Source organism: Mycetomoellerius zeteki, unplaced genomic scaffold, assembly GCF_001594055.1.
Source record: "Mycetomoellerius zeteki isolate Tzet28-1 unplaced genomic scaffold, Tzet1.0 scaffold221, whole genome shotgun sequence".
NCBI classification, from domain to species: Eukaryota; Metazoa; Arthropoda; class Insecta; order Hymenoptera; family Formicidae; genus Mycetomoellerius; species Mycetomoellerius zeteki.
The window spans coordinates 1,491,509-1,512,095 of NW_017257184.1; the positions used below are offsets into that span (position 1 = coordinate 1,491,509).

General features: G+C 36.6%; 1 protein-coding gene across 1 annotated transcript in view; it reads right to left on the reverse strand.

Moving 5' to 3' along the window:
* Positions 1 to 1,285: 1,285 nt before the first annotated feature.
* The window catches only part of LOC108723050 (uncharacterized), a 112,005-nt gene continuing 92,703 nt past the window's right edge, over positions 1,286 to 20,587 (reverse strand). The window contains exons 2-3 of the mRNA XM_018448523.1: positions 2,703 to 3,039; positions 1,286 to 2,240 (exon numbers count right to left, since the gene is read on the reverse strand). Coding sequence (XP_018304025.1) covers positions 1,643 to 2,240; positions 2,703 to 3,039 — 935 coding nt within the window. The 3' untranslated portion in view covers positions 1,286 to 1,642. The remainder of the gene's footprint in view (positions 2,241 to 2,702; positions 3,040 to 20,587) is intronic.

Here is a 20,587-nt window from a genome sequence, read left to right on the forward strand (position 1 = left end):
GCGAGGTGCTTCAACGTATTTCAGGCAATTCAGGCCGTGGGCAAGGTTGGGCGAACGACGCGAAGGACAAGGAGTCGCCAAGAACATCAGCACTTGACTCATGATTGCGCATACAAGATCATTAGCAGCATCGACAGTGGTAAATTTCGAAAATTCAAATTAGAACTATACATTTGCAACTAGACTTATCACGATTTATCAAAAAGTTTTACAAAAAAATAAATTTGAGATATCCCTGGTGGAAAAATTTCGCTGAAATTATTTCACGTTTTGCAATACTTTTCAGCAAAATTTCAGCATTTCGGAAAAATTTCAGTTTAATTTCAATGATATTTAGCTGAAAAAAATTCATTTTCAGCGAAATTTCAAAGTAATTTCAGTTCAGTTTCAAAGAGTTTTCAGTATATTAGCTGAAAAATCCATTTTCAGTGAAATTTCAACAAATTTTCAGCAATTTCGCTGAAATATTCCAAACGTGAAATAATTTCAGCAAAATTTTTTCACCAGGGATAAAATAAAAGAAAAAGGAGAGAGAAAAAGAGATATTATTTCATGAAAAAGAAAACTATTGTTATAAAAAAAGCATCTTCTTATATTACAAAGGAAAAGGATTAAAACTATTATATATACTGAGTTGGCTGAAATACGTCGTGTCTATCAGCCAACTAAACTTAACTTTAAATATTGAACTGATATTATCGCATATAAATAGATCAAGTGTGGCATTTAAAGAGCGAAGCCTTGTTTGCCAACATAAAATCGTATTATAAAGACCAATTCTTAATTTTGTAATATCATCATGTTAAAAACAAATGATACAAGAATTTATTCATGATTCTGTGTATATGAGTCGTTGAATTAATAAAACACGTTCTCACTAAGATTATTTCTAAATAAAATGATCAATTAAAGAGCAGTGTGCATTCACTGTGTTATTAGGTATCTCGTGTGGCTACGCGTTCAACGTTGAGTCAGTGCTGTAAGTAGATTATTACCAGCATGAGTCAGACTTGCAGACAATATATGATTTGACCGAAATACCATGCATATATTATGGCGGTATTGTCTATCGTACACATTACTTAACATCTTCTATATGATAACTAAACTTAATTTGAATCCTTAAAGTTGCAAACAAATTAAAGTTAAACAATAAAACTTTCAATTACAATTCCGACATTGAGTTGAAATTGAGTTGAAAATATTAGTAATAATCGATTACATTTTTTAATCTTATTAACATTGGAATAGCGGATGTTATTTTCGTTACACACATTTTGAAATTTAACTTTTTGTCGACTCTTGTCGTTTAATCAATGAAATTTGGATATTTCTAAATTTTTTTGCACGTTCTTTTAAAATTTCTATTGCGGATCTAATGTCGATAGATGAATAGTGGAATAGCACACGTCCAATATACAATTTAGCCCATCTGTTTGCCCACGGTAAAAAATCCTTCAGAGTACTTAACGCATCGGCATGCGTTTGATCACGCGTTTTTCATCTACGAGCGCACGAGGATAAGGCCAACGCAAGATTCACATGTGATTCCTTATCAGGCGACTCTGTGTATCGTGAAACTAGCATCACCGTCGTCGTTGGCGTTCTGCAACATCGTTGGCTCGAGATATAGTACCGTCGTCTAAGTTTCCAGACCTGGCACGAGGCTGTGGAAGGTCTGTATGTCATGGAAGGCGCGGCCGCAACTCTGATTGTTGTTACGCTCGAACTTGGTGAGGTCGAAATGCTCATCCAAAGATTGCAGCTCGGCCAGTCGTTCTTCCAGCGTCTTCGCCGAGTCGGCGAATCTAGAAAAGTCACAAAGTCGATCGGGATCGACTACGTCGGCCACCTCCATCATATCGGTTCCTGATCTCGAGAGTTGTATGCTCGTGTCGTCGAGATCTCCGACGACGGGGAAAAGCACGGAATGGCAGCTTGCCGCGCTGTCAACTCCAATGCCGTTAGTCGTTGTGGAGGTGCTACTTGTGCTGATGATCGTGCCGTTCGATCGCACGTCAGCCACGCCGCCGCTCAAGCGATCCTCCGGAAAGCCCAGATGGTGATTGCCGTTATGATGTGACACCACTGCTTCTGGCTGAATTTCATCGATATGCGAGAGCAAACGTGGCGTCGGTGGCAAGATGTAGAAGTCACTGAATACATCGTCTTGCAAGTCCAAGTCATCATGCCTATGCCGCTTGGAATTGAGTTCATCGTTTCTCGAATCGTCAGCCAACCTACGTTTCATCACAAATAATGTCGACATGAGGATTAGTTTGCTATGGTAAAAATGTACTTATTCTATAATCAAAATTCAGAACAAAGAGCTTTGCAAAGAATTCTTTAACAGAAAATTCACACACTTTAAAAAATATCGATGTGGGTTTATCTTCATACAATATCTATATATATATATATATATATATATATAATTCTATGAATTTAACACCATGAGTTTTAAACCCAGATGTTGATACATCAGCGGTTATAAATCCATACCATGGTTGGTGTCACGTTGATGTTAATATTAACGCTAATACGATAAGAATTATATTAACACCATACGATGTTAAATTCACACTGATATTTTTTAGAGTCCCAAGCATGCAAAAGAGAGTCCCAAGTTATAATTAAAATTCTATTAAAGTAAAATTTATTCTAAATTTATTCGAAATTATTCTATTCAGCCAGTGCCATACCTTTTCCTAGAAGAAGTTTCCTCGTCCGTTACATCGGCGATGAGACTCCCGACGATGTTATTTTCCTTGCTAGCGTCGTCCATGTATGACGCTACTACTGGAAGTGTACCGTAACTCCGTGTCTTCTCGTCCCGATTTTCACGCTGCAGCCGTCGTACCGCGTTATTTATGAGAACCGATCGGCACAAGCTCGCTTCGGGGTCCTCGATCCTCCTCAGCTTGCCGGCGGAAATCTTGAGCAGACGGCGACGTTCCTCGCGGGCGCGATATTTGGCAGAGATCATCGTGGGTCGGCTCCTGCGGATCACCAGATCCTCTTCTAATCTCATTTTAGAATCTGTGAAATCAGAAAGAACACAGCTATTATTACAATTGTTATTTTTATTACTATCCTTATAACTATATTGTCCATAAGCTAGGCTTGAGGACTTGAGTGTTCTGTGTATTTTACACTTCCAAATACACATATCTTTACATATCGCGACAGCGATATTTTCTCGCGACGATGAAATCAAATACAAAGTACTGTGCGATGAAAAACGCTACTTTATGATAAGAGTACCATACTTTTTCATATATGAAAGAAGTAGGTGGAACTCGTGAACTTTTTTCGCAATTAATATATATTTGTAAACTGAATATTTACAGATAAAAACAAATGTCATTAAAAATTATCAGTTAAAAAACTATTGAAACTAGTTTTTAGTAATTCAACAGTCATTCGCATCAATGTATCTAAAAATATGATAAAAATATTCAGTGAATCATATAATAATCTAAAAAGGACATCTAAGCAACATTGTCTAGAAGACCTTTTTATGATGTCTTTATGACATCTTTTAGGCATGTCTGAGTATCCGATGCCAGTTTATTTTTCATTGAGTAAACAATTTCAGGGTGCAATAATTCATTTAGTGATGGTATATTGATGTATTTCGTAAACTCATAAAGTATCTCCACAGAAAAATATTCTATCGAACATATAATATTATCCTTTATATATTTTAATAGGTCTTAATGATCTCGGTAAAGTATCTCATTACTATTTGTAACTTAACAGAAATTTTTACACGCAGCATCAAAACATTTTTATGTTTGTTACAAAGAGAGGGCGGAGGGGGGGAGGGAGAGAAAGAGAGATTAACTCTAACGGTACATGGAGACGGTAAAACACGCAAGCGGTTTTAGAAGGCAGGTTAGCGGTACGTAAATACGCGTTTACGCACTTACGTGTAGTGCGCTCGCGTATTACGCCAATGATGGACGAGAGGTCTCTTTTTCTTTTCCCCTATCGTCATCGTCGTCGTCTGCGACTGACCCAGTTACACGGCGATGCTTCCGTCTTTCCATCGCTTCGTGTCGGAAGGGGAGAAAATACGCGTACCGTTATCACAGCAGTTTTATAATCGTGTCGTCGTCGCCGTCAACGACAATGATGATGACGACAATGCACTTGTTTCGCGAATCATTGCGCGACTCGGTGAAATCGCGCCAACGGTTGCCAGCATTGTCGATTATTTTTATTACGGTGGAAATTCTATCCGTGTGATTTCTTGAATCTTTAAGATTTTCCTGATTTCTGTGCGTCCAAATGTTTTCGAGAAAAGATTGTTTACTTCATTCGCGTACAAGAGCGTTAATTTTACGACGCTTAAAGCCTTGGCGCACATTTTCGTAACGTTGACGTTACCTTGGGCTTAAGGTAAAATATAGAATATTGAATATCGAATAACAAAGGCATGAAAGGTATCTTGATACCGTTGTATTAACCCTTACGGTACCAGGCACAAAACAGTGCCTCACTCCGAAATCCGCCGTCTATTTTTTCATCTACTTAAAATAAATCAAAAAATTTCTAAAAATTCACGAACACACACATACTTTTAACTTTCTAGAACAAATGTTTAAATTTCACTTTGGAAAATAATAAAATGTATATAATTTATTTGTCTAACTTGCAAGAAATTTATATAAACAAAAATCGATCAGACACAAAATACTCACTAATTTCGTTTCCAACCTCATGAATTTTCAAAGAATGTTTTTACGAACAAATATGTGAAACTCATTCATTTACTTCCTAGTGATTGTGATATCATTTCCGGTTTATGACGAGAATAAGTAACATTCTCTCGTGATCTTCGCTAATTTCCAATTTCTGACCGATTCTACACTTTCGCGTGAAAATTATTAATCCGTCGTTCCACTGAGATTAGCTGATAGCCACGGTCATCTATTTTCTTGTAGAAAGTCTTTCTTAATAGATCTTAATAGATCGCGTACACGCCATGCACCTCAAGAAAGCCGATTAGAACGAGCGTGACAAGGCTCGGAGATCGATTTTCATTTCATCTAACGCGATACATTTATAGAGACAAGTGCATTAGAAATTGCATCGTTAATTAACTTGCAACATTTCATTTAAAGCTTTTGTGATTTACGTCAGGTTTTCCGCTTTGTGTCATACATAAAGTCTGGAGTAACTGTTTTCTAGGAATGACCGCGTTTGAGTCACTTCGCGCGCGTACCCGGAAATGATCACCAAAAGCGAAGATTCGCTACGCTACTGAAAGATGTCGCGTCGAGTACTTCCCCGCGCTTACAAAGATGGCCATCGCGCCAAGCTGGTCGCGTCCAAGGAATTCAGTGACCGCCGCACTTGTTGCTAAACCGATCATTCGTGTCGGGGACTTTCCGATTCTTCGACTCTCCGAGAACGACGGCGTGCCAACGCGGCCACGAAAACAATTTACGATCGTTTCTCGAAAGTAAAGCTTCGGCAAGCCTCTTTGAGCGATTTAACTATAATCATGAACGACTTTTACACGCGCGAGATTTATATTCTGTCCACTGGCTATCGGCAAGTGGAATCGAATAAGATACGAGAAATGCTTAAATTCTGAGACTATGCCAAAACAAAATATAATTTATATATAAAGATTTATGTTTGTGCGAGATTCTAAATGCAAGATAAAGTCGAATAAATAAATCTAGCGCGTTTCGATCATTCAAATGAGGCGTTTTACCGGATCAAATCTCGTATTTTGATGTTACAGTTAATTTGACGAATGAAAAGATGCGATTTGAAAGTCGAGCGTTATATCACAAAAATCCAAGTATTGTTGTGCGATTTTAGGAAGGGAGATTTACTCATTCTTGCAGAATATGACGCGATAGTGAGAGAAAGTAGAGAAAAAAATTCCTCTAATTTTTATATAATACCGTCGAAATAATCTCAAGCCACAAAGATGATACAATGATCGTCGAATATTGAATAGTCTATGAAAAAATGATCGGATTTTCTATAACGTAATTAAATATGAATATATCTGTGTAAGTAAAATTAAAAATTAAATGATAATAGAAATATTTAACGAGAATATAATAAAATAAGTGAAGATTATAAACTTGTCATAAATCCTCGCGTCTTGATCTGAGCGAAAAAAATGCCACGCAAAAAACGAAATCAATTAATTCAAATTGTGTAATCTTTTAAAATCAAAGAGGATTAGAACAGAATAACGATATGAAATTAGGAAAAATTTTTGATTAGATAAGTATTAGTCCTATGAGAAATAGTGATAGAGAGAGAGAGAAAGAGAGAGGATGGAGGGAGGAGGGAGGAGGGAGAAGGGAACGCTGTACGCCGAGAAGCGATTTTACGGTCGAAGTGCGCCTAGACTAACTTTCTCCGCGGGGGAAAAACCGTCATGGATACGCGTTACCTAACCTGACGCGCCAAGTCCGCCGTGCAAGCGCAAACTCTCCCCCCCCTCTTCTACCCCTTCTCCGGAGTTCTTCCTCACCCTTTCGCTTCACGACCATCGCCCATCCAATTTTCCTCTCCCCACAGTCATTTATTTACATATGCTACCACATTGTAGTCATCCTGCCGATCTCGCGTGCATTCCTCTTCGTCACTACTGTTCTTGTTAATTTCGCTTTAATCCTATAATGAATCATCTTAATGCAATAGATAAATTGTTTGAATTTAAAAGATAAATTAAATCTCCAAAATTTGAGAATTTATCGGTTAAAGGATGACGTAGAAAAAAGTAAAAATGTTAAGAATCGTGAACGACGAAATATTTTTATTTGCTCTCTCTCTTATACGGATACTAGAAAAGAATTGGAAATTCTTTCTTTAAAGATGTTCTGATTAAACTCAAATGTTCAGAGATCATATAACTGTCATACTTGACGTCGCAATAAGATCTGAGTAAAGTTGCTCCAATTGACAGATAAAGAGTAAGCGAAATTTTGTTTTGGAATTTTATAATCCGGTTACGTTAAATAGATTCCAATTATAGAAAATTTGTATCACGTCTGTATGTTTTTTTACGACGTCGATTAACACTGCATAAAATGTCACATAAGTGAAAGTAATGAAATCAAAGAAATCAAATTCTATAATAGTAATTTTTAGAATTAACTTTTAAATATCCAAAGAATAATTTGCACAGCTATTAATAATGCAATGTATAATAATGATATCGAGTTGTTAAACTATTGATTGTTCAAAGAACAATACGTGAAAAAATGTGATTCCCGTCCATGTTTCACCAAGGAAGAAGCGTGTCGTGTCACGTACTGGATATTTATCATCGTCGCGTCTTTGGCAATTAAACAAAGCTCAGAACTCGACTAAATTTAGATTCCTTTATACACGCGCCTTCTTATTGAGCCATCGAAAACAGACAATAACAAATGGTTAATTAACGATATTAACCGTCCAAACAAAAATACGTTAAATCATATTTTGAAATGATATCTCGTATTCTCGTGTTATATTATTCATGTATTTATTACGAAAAAATATAAAAAACATATACGTACTCTAAAACTTTTAGAGTCTCACTTTTAGAATCTCACTCTGAAGAATAAAATCTCACTCTTAAAGATTGAAAATTGAATCACTCTTTTTCTGATGAAGACTGGCTCAATTTTCACTCTTAGTGAGATTCTACTCCAAAGAAATTAGAAAATACATTCAATAAATGTATAATAATAACAAGCTTTATTGACGTGCAAGATATAAAATTATAACGCAGTGTAAAGTAAAGCGGCACTTGAAAAGGCATCACCAATAATATTGTTCGTGAGCCTTACTAGACCTTATTATATTTAATTAATTAACAGATGCGATCAAATATATATTTGATAAACTTACAATTTTGAAAAATGAAAAATGAATACAATTATATCTTCATTGAAGTTAAACGGAGCAAAATTTATAAAGGTACGAAATGCGACATTAATATACCTATTTTCCAATAGTTTGTATATTGTGGAATCGAATTGTTTTAAGCAATATCTCTATGTATTCGTGGTATAAATAACACTTTGGTCATACCACTTGCCAAAAGTTAATGGCGATTTAGTAACAATGTCGATTTAGTCACAACTGTTTGAAAGCGGCAGCAATGGGGTGAACTACCCTCCTAAAACCACAATACGAGCTTCGATCGGTGCACAACCGTAAACGATGTTTCTCACTGCAACCATGTTCGCACCACTATACCGGGTGTATTTTCATTGCATCTTAACGAGATAGAAACTTGTATGTGTTTCAAAAAATTTAATTGCAGAAACATTAGTTCCGAGGATCGAGACTTTCGCGAAGAAAAATATTTACAGTTGCATTAGAAATCTTAATGCTTTTTCCGATTTTGCGTAACTTGAGTTTTTTAAACAAGATGACTTTAAAAGTTGCAGATTAAAATCACTTTAATAGAATCTGATATATATATATATATCTCGAGAGATTTTTTGAGTGACTGTAATTGTTATAGATATCTAATCTACGATGATATTTCATCCAACGTGTATAGACCTGGCTTCTCAAGTATCACAGACATCGTGCGCGCTCGTATGTTTGTACAACGTTTAATAATTCTTTCTCCACTTTCCACGAGAAAGCTGGATAGTAATCGAGCTAATTTAGTAAAAGCGCGAGAATGTCCCGCGTTTTGCTGCACTTTTGCGTCCGGGGAGCGCGCCAGTCAATAGTCATATTACGTATGCTCCGGATAACTCGGATAATCACGTAACGGCGTAGCAGTGTAGGGCGGCAGCTCATAATTCGTGAGCGTTATTCGAGCGTACCCCGTCGTTCGGTCGACGTACGCTATCGATATTTCGCCGAAACGAGAGACGTCCGGCGTCGGCAGCGTCGGCAGAGTGGTGGTAGGGTAGCAGCGGCGGCGGCGGGCGGTGCCATATTGAACGAGAGAGACTCGAGAGCGAGCGGGGAAGAGAGAGAGAGCGAGCGAGCGAGAGAGAGAGAGAGAGAGAGAGAAAGAGATAATGAGAGAAAGAGAGAGAGATAGAAAGCGATCTCGCGCGGGAATGAACGAACGGCCATGACGACGGCCCGTTGCCCGATCTGTTCTCCGTTTCTCGGGGCCTTGGAAGGAATGCAATGGATAAAAAGAAATCGCGCACTTATAAATAAATCTCGCGGACGGTGATCCGCGAGAGTGCTAGCTGTTGGCGTGATGTTACCGTCATATCGCTCATTTCAAAAGGGACTCTTTTCCTTTTCCTCTTCCTCTCTTCTCTCTCTCTCTCTCTCTCTCTCTCTCTCTCTCTCTCTCTCTCTCTCTCTCACTCTACCTACCTTTCTATCTACCTATTTCTCTGTCTGAAGACACATTAACGTTACATTATTTCGAAATTTACGCTACGTTAAATATAGTAACATTTGAGTTAATATCTACTTACGTAATTAGGAAATAATATGTGACGCACGGAAATTTACTTGAAGAATGAATGCTCAACGTGTATTGGAAAATTAATCGCAATAAGCAACGCTTTCAAACGTTTGAATTATTGAATATTCAATATTAATTTGATATTATATAATAAGACAGACATTGATAAGGCATTTTATCTATTTGTTTACATAATTGAAATAATGAAAAAATTGTTGCAAAGTTTTAATTATTTTTTTAAATATCTATCTGTACAAACAAATTAATAATTGCTTCTAAAATGTTGAAATTACTGTATCCTCTTAATTTGTAATTCCTATATTTTTTCTTGCTTTAAGAATGAGGAAATTATATAACGATAAAGGGTGATAATTCCTAGACATTCTGTGTAATGAACGTACGCTTGAACATTGGCCGGCTGATGGGTTATTAAGTAGTGGTTTCAAGTGCGTCGTAAAGTAACTGATATGCGCGACAGAGTTGAAAGTCAAACGTCAGGAATCTTCATAAAACTTTATCCGTTATCATAAAGGTCTATGCGTCAATTATTCCTTCCAAATAAATACGCAAATAATATCGATGATTTTGTTTTCGAAGAGAAACGTAAAAAGAAATGTATACATATTAAATTACACGATGCACAAGGATCGATACTACTTTTTATATCATGTACGTCTCTCTTTCAAAACGTCAACGATAGTTTTTTTTTTTATAAATGGATATCAATCTAATGATATTAACAGCTAATTTTAATATCATGTAATATCTTTATACTTTCTCTTTAAGAAGAATTTATGATTATTTAGTATTTACGATAAAATCTAGTTAAATTTCGAAAATTTTTTACGCATAGAATTTATCGTGTATAATTAAAGTCGCAAAAAAATTATTTACTCTTCATGAATAACTACATTATTAAATGCAAATACATCGGATCTTGATGTTAAGCAGACATATTCATTTAAGCTACAAATCTGCTCGTTTAAAAGACTAAATCAATGATTTAATTAAAATACGCGTGCCATCATATCTCTGTATTTGCACCTGTATATTCTATTTATCTCACATATCATCGGATGTTGTATTAATCTTGTAGAACAGACCTGTCCAACTTCAGCTCCGAAACGTAAAGTCGATGCAAAAAATCCAATACAGATAAAATTTTGGATCTGTAATGTAAGCCAACGATAATACATTATCGTAAATGATAAACTTCATAAATCTTTAAAGAGAAAGTATAAAGATTTACACGATAATAAAATTAGTTGTCAATAAAAACGTTGATATCGATTTATAAAAAAATGTATCGCTAACGTTTAAAAAAAAGATATATATTTTATGTAAAAAGACGTATCGACAAATTATAGTTGTATTTATAGATGTTTCATTTAAACCGAAGTTGATTTTTTACGATTTACGTTTTCGTCTTACGCTAAATAAGTTTAACATTTTCTATTGGAGATATTATAGCACTATTATTTACATTTACAATTAATGAGACATGTATTTACAGCCCTAGCTTTATTTGAAATTGTGTATTATAATTTTTTGAGAGAGAAAGATAGAGAGAGAGAGAGAGAATTCTTAATAATTGATTAAATAAGTTGCGTTTCAAAATGCATAGAAAACTGTAAATGAATTTAACAGAGACCTAAATAGTGATCTATCCAGTTCTGATTGTAGATGAGGATTCCAACAAGTTTGCTCTAATTACACGCAAGAACTTTCACTCGTAGTCGCAAACGATAAAAGAAACAAACCTTTTCAACGCACTGTAACGCGACGTACATTGACGCAATGCTTTCGCAGCTGTTAATATCTCGTAAAGTTTGCAAAGCGAGCGTACAAATAAGAGCTTACTCTTCTGGAGTAAATAAAGCGTATTGTCGCGATCAGCATCCGAGGCGACGTTTACTTAAGATATTTCTCCTAGTGTCGTGCCTAGCCTCCCTTTCGCGGGAATGCGAGCAATCGATATATCGGCTCTATCACGATAAGAATTTCGTTGTCGTTTCGCGGATAACGAAGCTCCTACGCGGCGTCCTGGAATAGAATGGCGTGTCTCTCAGCTCGTGAGGAGGGCGAAGAAGCCGGGAAAGGAACGGAAAATCGTAACAGCTCGCAAAACGAACGGTACTGCGTTCTACATGGAAACGAGTCTGCTCACGACGAAAGAAGTTTTACATCGTTTTCCGGAATTTTCGAACCTGCTCGAGTCTTTGCTAAAATTATTTGATTGGACTAAATCATCACCCATGCCTCAGAATCGATTGAATTTACGCACTGGTCATTTTCTATTCGCAGGTTCAATTTAAATTCATTGTATCTAATTGAAATTTGAAAAAATTTCTCTTAATTATGACGCGTATAATATCAATTTTTTTGTTATGATTTAATTATTATATAGCGACATCCTGTAAAGATCTATAGTTGATAGCTTCACTTCTCTTTGCGAAAAAATAGTGATGCCAGTGTATTCCGTTATTTTACTGCTTTAGAGAGCGTACATATGTTCTCTTTGAGATTGTATAGAGCTGCGCGACTAAATAGGCCGTGACTATTCGGACGACTTTCTCTCACAGTTGCAATAAGCGAAGACATCGATGTGACTGGAAAAAAATTGTATTTAGAACGAAACTGTGGAATCGCCGAGTTCAGACAGCTTGTCTAACGAAAGAGTACTCCAACTTCCGTCTTGTGAATAATGGTCAAAACTGCGCTTTTAACGTCGTACGTGACATTAAAGCAAAAACAAAATTTTTGCGGAAACAAAAACTTAAATATAAGTATAATGATTTCGTGACCACGTGTGTATCGATATAACATATATTTTATTATATGTGCCGATAATTATGAGTGTGGTCTAAGTAAAAATTTGAAACATAATGAATTTATCCCATATTAGAGTAGAGATTTATTTTTTCACTTAGATCACTTTCATAATTTTATATATATGCATTTTCATGTGATAAATATATAAATAAGCAAGTAAAAATATAAAAGGATAAGAATTTTAATATAGAACGAATTTTAGATCGACTAATAAGATTTCTTTTCACGCGCGTCCATACGGTATTATATTTTACACGCCAAACGTGAGCTTCTCTTTTCCGCTTGTTTTCTCTGCCGTTCTCACGATAGATACGTCGAGAATAGAGGATGCAACTTTTCCTGTTCCCTTAAGATTCCTCCAACATCCATCATTTTCAGACAATTTGCCGTGCTACTTCGTCAGCCAATGGTTAAAATAGTAAAGAGGAAAATAATAAAAAGGAAAACGCGATCATTGGTGAAAAGTTCATCAAAAAACTCGTCATAATATTACCACTTTAGTTTTGCGAAACATCGAAACTGAGTCGACGATGAAAGAAATTATGGAAGTTTCACGGTATAGTACAGTTAGTGAATGAATATTTCAATTTACATAGACTGCGCTATTATGGTCTTTTGTTGTAACATTTTGTGAGACGCTCTGCGAATTACATAAATAATATTCTCATGGTATAATAATAGGAAATAATTCAATTTTGTCAAGTAAAAAGAAAAATTACAATTATAAATTTAATAGAAGAAAATAGAGAAATTATATGTGCATAACTATTTGCATTGTCTTCGTGATACGCAGAGAATATTGTAAATAAACAGTACGCAATCGAAAAATATTTGTGGACGTTATCATTGCCGATATTTCAACTTGAGTCGCCAGTTTAGATACATATCAATATAGTGACTTATCAAACGTCCGGAAACAAAAATCAGGATATGTTGCGTCCAATTCAAAATTTTTTATATTTTAGTAGTTATGCAACCTCCAAAAATGGACTTTGATGGTGCGGGATAAGAGACTTGTAGTGTTTCTCATTTCATTTTCATTAATCTTGAAGTAGTTTTTTTTTAACATGGCCGGAGACACTACCGCGTCTCCTGATACAGATTTGTGAAGTTTCATTTTCTTGTATATAACAGCTGCGTTGTCTTTAAGTTTAACGAGGATCGCGCAACAGGTTAAAGAATTTAACGAAAGCGGAAATCCGCTCGGATTCACTGCAGCGCGGAATGTGCGTGTGCTATTGCATCGTCGCTAGCAGGTTCCGTAACATCAAGAGCGCGGGAAAGCAGCGTAGAGCGTAGAACGTCTCGTCAGTCGTCGTTGCCAACGTCGACGTCGACATTGTGCTCGTAATACTTTCTCCGAATCACTAATTTCACGTATCGCACCTCACGCCGCATTATTTGTAGGTAGTTCACGACAGAGGTTGTATCGCAAATAATCTGCCAAAAGTGCGTCACGGCCAGCCAAATCGTCGATTTATAAAAGACAATTCCAACAAGCATATAAAGAGTAACTAACCCTTTGTGTTATATATATGAGAAGATTTAGATATTCTAGATTTGAATTGATAAATGTATGCCAATTTGCCTCTTTTATCATACATTCGAATTTTTGTCTAATACTTCTTTTTTTCTCTCTCTTATATTTTTCTCACTTAAAAAGAGAAACAAGTTAATATGAAATATGTAGAAATAAGGTAAAACGTAAGGGATTCCTGTTTTCTGAAAACTGTTCTAATTTGAAGTACATTTAACGAACAATTATAATCACCAACATACTCATGAATTAATCGATGAGGTATTAAGTTTCCATGTTTGAACAGTACGCGATGATCCGCACACCATTCAAATGCATGAATATACAGTAAAAATGCAGAATCATCCATGTTTATTTTGAAACGAGACGAGAGCGCGTGATGGACGGAGAATTACGGATGCTTTTAAACTTTTAATTGATTAATTGCGATACACCGTGTAATTATCTAGAGCATATTATTAAAATACATTCTCTTTACAGGAGAAACTGCCGCAATGAAGAGTTTACTCCAAGATGCCCATAAAATGTTTTCCACTCACGACGTATTTCAATTTTTTATTACACAGCTCATTGTCCACATTTATATAATACCCTTGTAATTTATATGCAATGATTAATATATAAAATTTCCCTTTGGTAGTGATAAAAAAGCTCGATATATGATATAATCATTCTTTCGAAGGTCGCAGTCGCGAGAATTGGCAAACTTAGACGAACACATCGTTGACACGCGCGTGTTCGCGATGTGTATGTCGCAGCGAAGTAAGAAATCCGATATAAAAATAATAGACATTCGTCGATTCTCTTGACCAATCGAGAGAAACTCCGGCTATCCGGAACAACTCTCTCGTGACCTTCCGCGAGCGCGGTGGCGCGCGTGCTACGCAGCGTCGCAACGGCCTCGAATTTCGCGGCGGCGTGGCACATTAAGGATCATACGTTTACTTTGTTGCCCGCAGCCCGCCGCGCGCCATAAAGCCACATCGATACACGGCAATCACGCTAAGAGCAGATGTTATCCCCACCCGACGTACGTCTTCTCTAGTCTGCTCGCTGCTGACTCTATAGAGGCCGGAGATCCGACGATGGTGGGGACGAATCGGCTCGTGTCGTCGATACTCGACCATCCCCGCCGTCGTCTCGTTACTCCCACTCTCACAACTTGGCTCGGGGAGAGGAGGCGGGGGGGGGGGGCAGCCGCGCGCGCGCGCTGCGGCATTGCACGCAGCGTGTTCGTGTGTGTGATGTATACTCCGATGTGTCGCGTGTAGCGATGGGATTGAGACTGATTGTGAGCCAATACTTGCTCACGATCGTTGAGCGAGTTGCCTTCGCTCACCACGGTCCTATCGTAAATATTTCCGTAAGCCTTGCGTACGGAGGGGCTTGTCTATGGTACACGTGCACCCGATATCAAGAGCAGCCTTGTATTCTTAGCGTCAAATAGATATCTCTTCCGCGCTTGTCTCGAGCAAATTAATGTGCGTGGTGTAGATGCATAATTTTCACTCGTTATAGACATGAAGGAAGATCAATGAGTTTCTCAAAATATTTGAATGTATCATTTCGAAACTGCTGTAGCATTCGAAAATTTTGAATCGTATCTAATGAATTTCATTATTTTTCCCACGCCTAACATATACATATGTATGTTTTTTTAAATACAAAAGTATATATATATATATTTATTTAAAAAATATATGTACAACGCATATATATCTATTTTTTAAATATATATATGTATTTTTTTTATTTTTTATGCGCGTGGTGTGTGGGGGGGGGATGCGTGCGTGTAAGTTGCCACGCATTAGTAATTAATTAAAATGTATGATTTAATGCATTTTAGTATTATTCAACTTGGCCTCCCAAAATTCGCTTGCCCTGTTACTCGACTATTTCTATCTCATTGTAGCATTTGTCACAATATTACGAGTATATATCAAGCATACGAATTGTCGTAGTGACAATTCGCTGTGTCAGCTCGCTAGTGCTACCGAAACAGCATCGCACAGAATTTACACGTCCGAAACATCTGTACCAGCGACCGCGTTAATGATTATATCTGAAATTCCAGCGACACTAAAGCGTGGCGTTTCGGCTATCGCTCGCACAAAGGTAATCGTGCCTTCATCGCTCGCTTAAGTCTCGTGCCACACACTCTCGTGAAGGCGTGCGCACGCCGTATGTGTGTCGAGCGAGAGTCGTCGAGTCGCGCGACGTCGAGACGATGGTGGCAAAGGAGAGGGGGAAGGGAAGGGAGAAAAAGAGAGACAGAGAGAGAGGGGGGGAGAGAGGAAGAAAGAGCAGCAGTTTACAAGAGCGAGAGTGTATAGATAAAGGGTGAGACGTGTTTGTAGCACATTAGTGTAGGTAAATAGTAGGCTCGTGACGTCACGCATTCCACCAGCTGGTCAGGAGACGCCGGCGTCGTTTGCCTTGTTGCCATGCCCATCTTTCTTCGACGATGTAAAGCATCAAGAGCAAGGGGAAAACGAAACGAATTTTTAGGGGACTTTAAAACGAGCTTTCGGAGATTCTTGTATGTGTGTTACTAGATATTATCTGGTAACGCAAAACGAGATAGATTCCTCACTGGATATCTTATAGAAACAGAAAGAGGATTGTAAGTAGGTATAAGAGAGAGTTGTGTGATAAAATGCTCATAGATATAATTCATATTAGATGCCTGTGGTATCGAAGATCTCGAATTTCTTTTGCAATATAAATTTTTTTACAAAAATATAAAATTTATCTAACAATATAATGTATAACATATTTTGTTTATACATAATTTTTGACCGAAAGACATTTAATATTTGACGTATTTTGATTGGTTATGGCATAGATTTTCTAATCAGCAAGCGATTAATCCTTATAGGATTTACATTAAAAACATCATTAGAGCATTATTAGGATTAATTTAACTTATGTAATCAATTAGACTTTCCTATGTAAAGATGTGACGCACACCGAAAAAGAATGGCTCAATAAGATACAAAGTCGAATATAGATAATGAAAATTGATAATAAATACTGCGTACATGAAACATACGTAATTCCACTCTGAAATTATTTATCTGAAAGCTATAAATAATTCTGTCTGATACTCAGTAAGTAGAAACGATTGCGGAAACCATGAGTAGTTTCTCATCGACCTATTTTTAACTTTTACTGAGTTAACTAACTCTTATTAGCGACTACCTATTTTTTTTCTAGGTCGAGCAGCTATAGATAATGCAGGTCGAGAAAAAGATCAGTTAACCGTTGGTTAAATCTTATTGTCATTGTTAGAATTTTTTAAATTATTTATCCAAGTTCATCGAAGCTTCATTTTAACTTTAAACATGTATAATCCACATGTGGAATGACAGATCGAAAACTTGTGTTTTTAAGGTTTGCTTTCTCAACGTCAGCCTCAGTCATAATCTTTGTGTGAAAATATGTACAAGGAAACGATCCGTTTTAAGGGTAGAACTAAAGAATTCAAAACATCCTTGGACTAAGAATCAAATCCTAAGCCTTTTGTCATTTTTCGGACGACCGCACTGTGAAAAAGCAATGTTTTTTTTGTCCCTACTTTTTAAACGCTTAAAGATGTTTTAGTTTTGAACTTTTTCAATAGACACTACAACGCATAATGTTTTAAATCCAAACGCGTGGTGTTTTGTATATTTAAAAAGTTTAAAACTAAAACATCTTTAAGTGTTTAAAAAATGGAGTCAAGAATAAAACATTTTAATATCTTAAAATTAAATACTTCTTTTTCAAGTACGCTCTCGACATTAGGGAGTTTTTGCAATAACGTGAATTCAGATACGGTGAACGTTAAGGTTATCTTCTTCTTAACAACAATTAAGAAAAGGATAACATCATTTTAGCGTTCACCGTATCTGGATTCACGTTATTGCAAAAACTCTATTAAGTTAGATATAGACTTTACACATACAATTTATTCTCGCCTGCCAACACTTACACGCCGCTACTTACAAGTCTTTTTATTTCAGAATTGTCATAATTGGATATTCATTCATTTGATTTGGTTGTTTATATAAACATTATTCTTTTAATTGCATTTTATGAAATACAACGTATAGAAGCGTTAATGAAATAAAATATATAATAAAGAGAATACACAATTCTCTGTACAATTTCAGTTAACGCGCGTTACGGAATTATTTCTCTTTTCACGAAATCGCGTTTCAAACTTGAAAGAAACATCTTTTGTAAAACGGCGCTGATTCGATGAGAGAGAGGGGGGAGGGAGAGAGAGAGAGAGAAAGAGAGAGGGATGAAAACATCATCCGTAAACCGAATTCATCTTCTATTTTCGACCAAGTGTTAAACGGGTTCTTTGTCCCGCGTAGCAATAGCATAACCATGAGCGTTTTATTCGATTTCATCGACTGGTAGCGCGTGTCATTGCATTTCTACGAACGCGCAATAGTCATTCCGCACCCACTGTATTCATATAGTCGAATATCGGGGCCAGGCTATCTCGCGCAATCAGACCCATATCGATAGTCGTGGCCCGGCGAGGCGGCACATGCTCGATTCGCGTATTATCCGTGCGACGTGCGTTCAATCTTCGTACATGTGCGTGCATGCGTGAGTGCGTGAGTGCGTGCGTGCGTGCGTGTATGCGTACGCCCGCGCGCTTTTTCGTCTGCCTATCGGCATTCAAATCGATCGTACGGCAAATTACACGGGACTTGTATCTCTCCAGCTATTGTTGTCAGTATTGTCAGTAAATCTCGACAGATCTTCAAATTAATGATCGCCAATTACAGCATTTGCGGCCAATTACGTCGGTAATTGGCCGTAATGCTGATAACGTGTGCGTACAATTCTTTCATGCGTTTACGCTCGTAAGATAACCAACACGAAGGAACAATAGACTAGAAAATCGGATACTGAATACATGTTATCAATCCTTTTGATATTAAACGGATTGCTGTGAGACATATTGCACATTAATTGCAATCTTGTGCAATTTTTACTTATTCGAAGATTGTTACACATTCAAAAATAATTTCGTTCGTTGGAATTATAATTTTTTTTTATTGTAATCTTGTATTCTTGTCGATATCGAAATGATTAAAAACTATTGAGGCCAAATGTTAAAACAGATTAACGTTACGTGGCGAATGTTGTAGAGAAAAAGTCCCGTACAATTCAACCCTTTTACGATTCCACGAGCGCGAAATCCGTCTGAGTTTTAAACGCGATATCGCGTGATTAAGCAAAGTTTTGTAATACCGACACACAAATTATGTCGAAACGACTTGATGAATTAAAGGACGGTATAATATATCGTGCTTTTCTCATAAGATAATAGCACTCACAACTCACATAAATATCGAATCGTTCCTGGTACACTCCTTCGCTTATCAATACTTTATCGACAATATCTTTCAATTCACATAAATTTTTCGAGAAATACTTTTTTAATTGCAGCATAAATAACTCGGAAATGGAAAGGTTGAAAATTTAGAATAATTGCCTAAGATAAAATATTGTAATCGTTATAAATAGCAATAAGTCAACTTTAAACGTTCAAAAACTTATTAAAAAAGATTAATGTATATGTCTGCAAGTTGGTTCTACACGGATTTTGGAAGCTACTCAAAGATCTTTTTTTTTTATGATTCTATCAGGTATTGCTTTTCTTCGAATAATTTAAATAAATGAGAGTAATTTGAATTGGGTGTATAATTTCAACTCCTTTTCGACTCCAAGCGACTTACTCACGAGAAGTTGAAGTTTTATGTAGGCAAGGTCTAATAAGTAGAATATAAACTCTAGGCCAGTTAGCAATTCGTTCATGTTCGTGCTTGAACTTATTGCTTCGAACGCTAATACTGTACATTTTCCTCTTCAACTTTAGGATCGCCGTTATTTTATACATATATTTATTAAATATTAACTGATATTTTCGTTATCGACTGCATTGATAAATTATAAAATAAACTATGCAAATGCTGCAATGATATATAAAGGTATTATCTTTATCAAGATTGTTAAACATATCGTGACAAAAGCATGAGCGTAGCCGCGCGTTACGACTAATTAAATCATGCATTCATTAAATTATAGTCACACGCCAACGTGCGCGCGCGTGCGTCCTTCGTTGACCTCCTTTACATCTTGGCAGTGCTAATAATTTCGCAAAATGATACTTTATTCTAATATTGTGTTCTGACACAATGGCTCCTAAAGGCAACTCTTGTACATTTGTTACAATATGCCATAGACATATATATATATATATTGGCGAACATTGTTATCAAATATCCAATTAATATTTTCTTAGCAAAATCTTTCTTTTGACGGGACCTCAGAATAATCATTTTGCCTTCCATTTTCTATCATCATCTAATAATTTACCTTTAAAATTTAATCTCTCTCACGATTCAAAGTTTAATTAATTTCGATTATTTTCGCAACTTGGATACTTGGCTATCTGGGAGCCGCCATTTTTCTTAATTTAACTACCAATTTTCGCGAGAACCAAAAGGAGATTTCGATCGTTTCAAGGCGTGTCATAACCGAGGTTAGGCGCCAATCTCGGGGAACGAAGAAACATGAACGTGTCAGTGATGACGCTAACGAACAGCGAATTTCCGCGAAAATGCGTGTCATCGTGAGCCCAGCAGAGAGACGTTGACGTAATAAACGTAGTATATTAGTAATTATTCGCGGTGCGCGCGCTTATGCCTATTCGCGTCAATGCCTAGTCGTGATACATTTTCCGTCTCTGATACATACTCTGCATGATACGTAAGCTATGCAAAACGGAATATGTA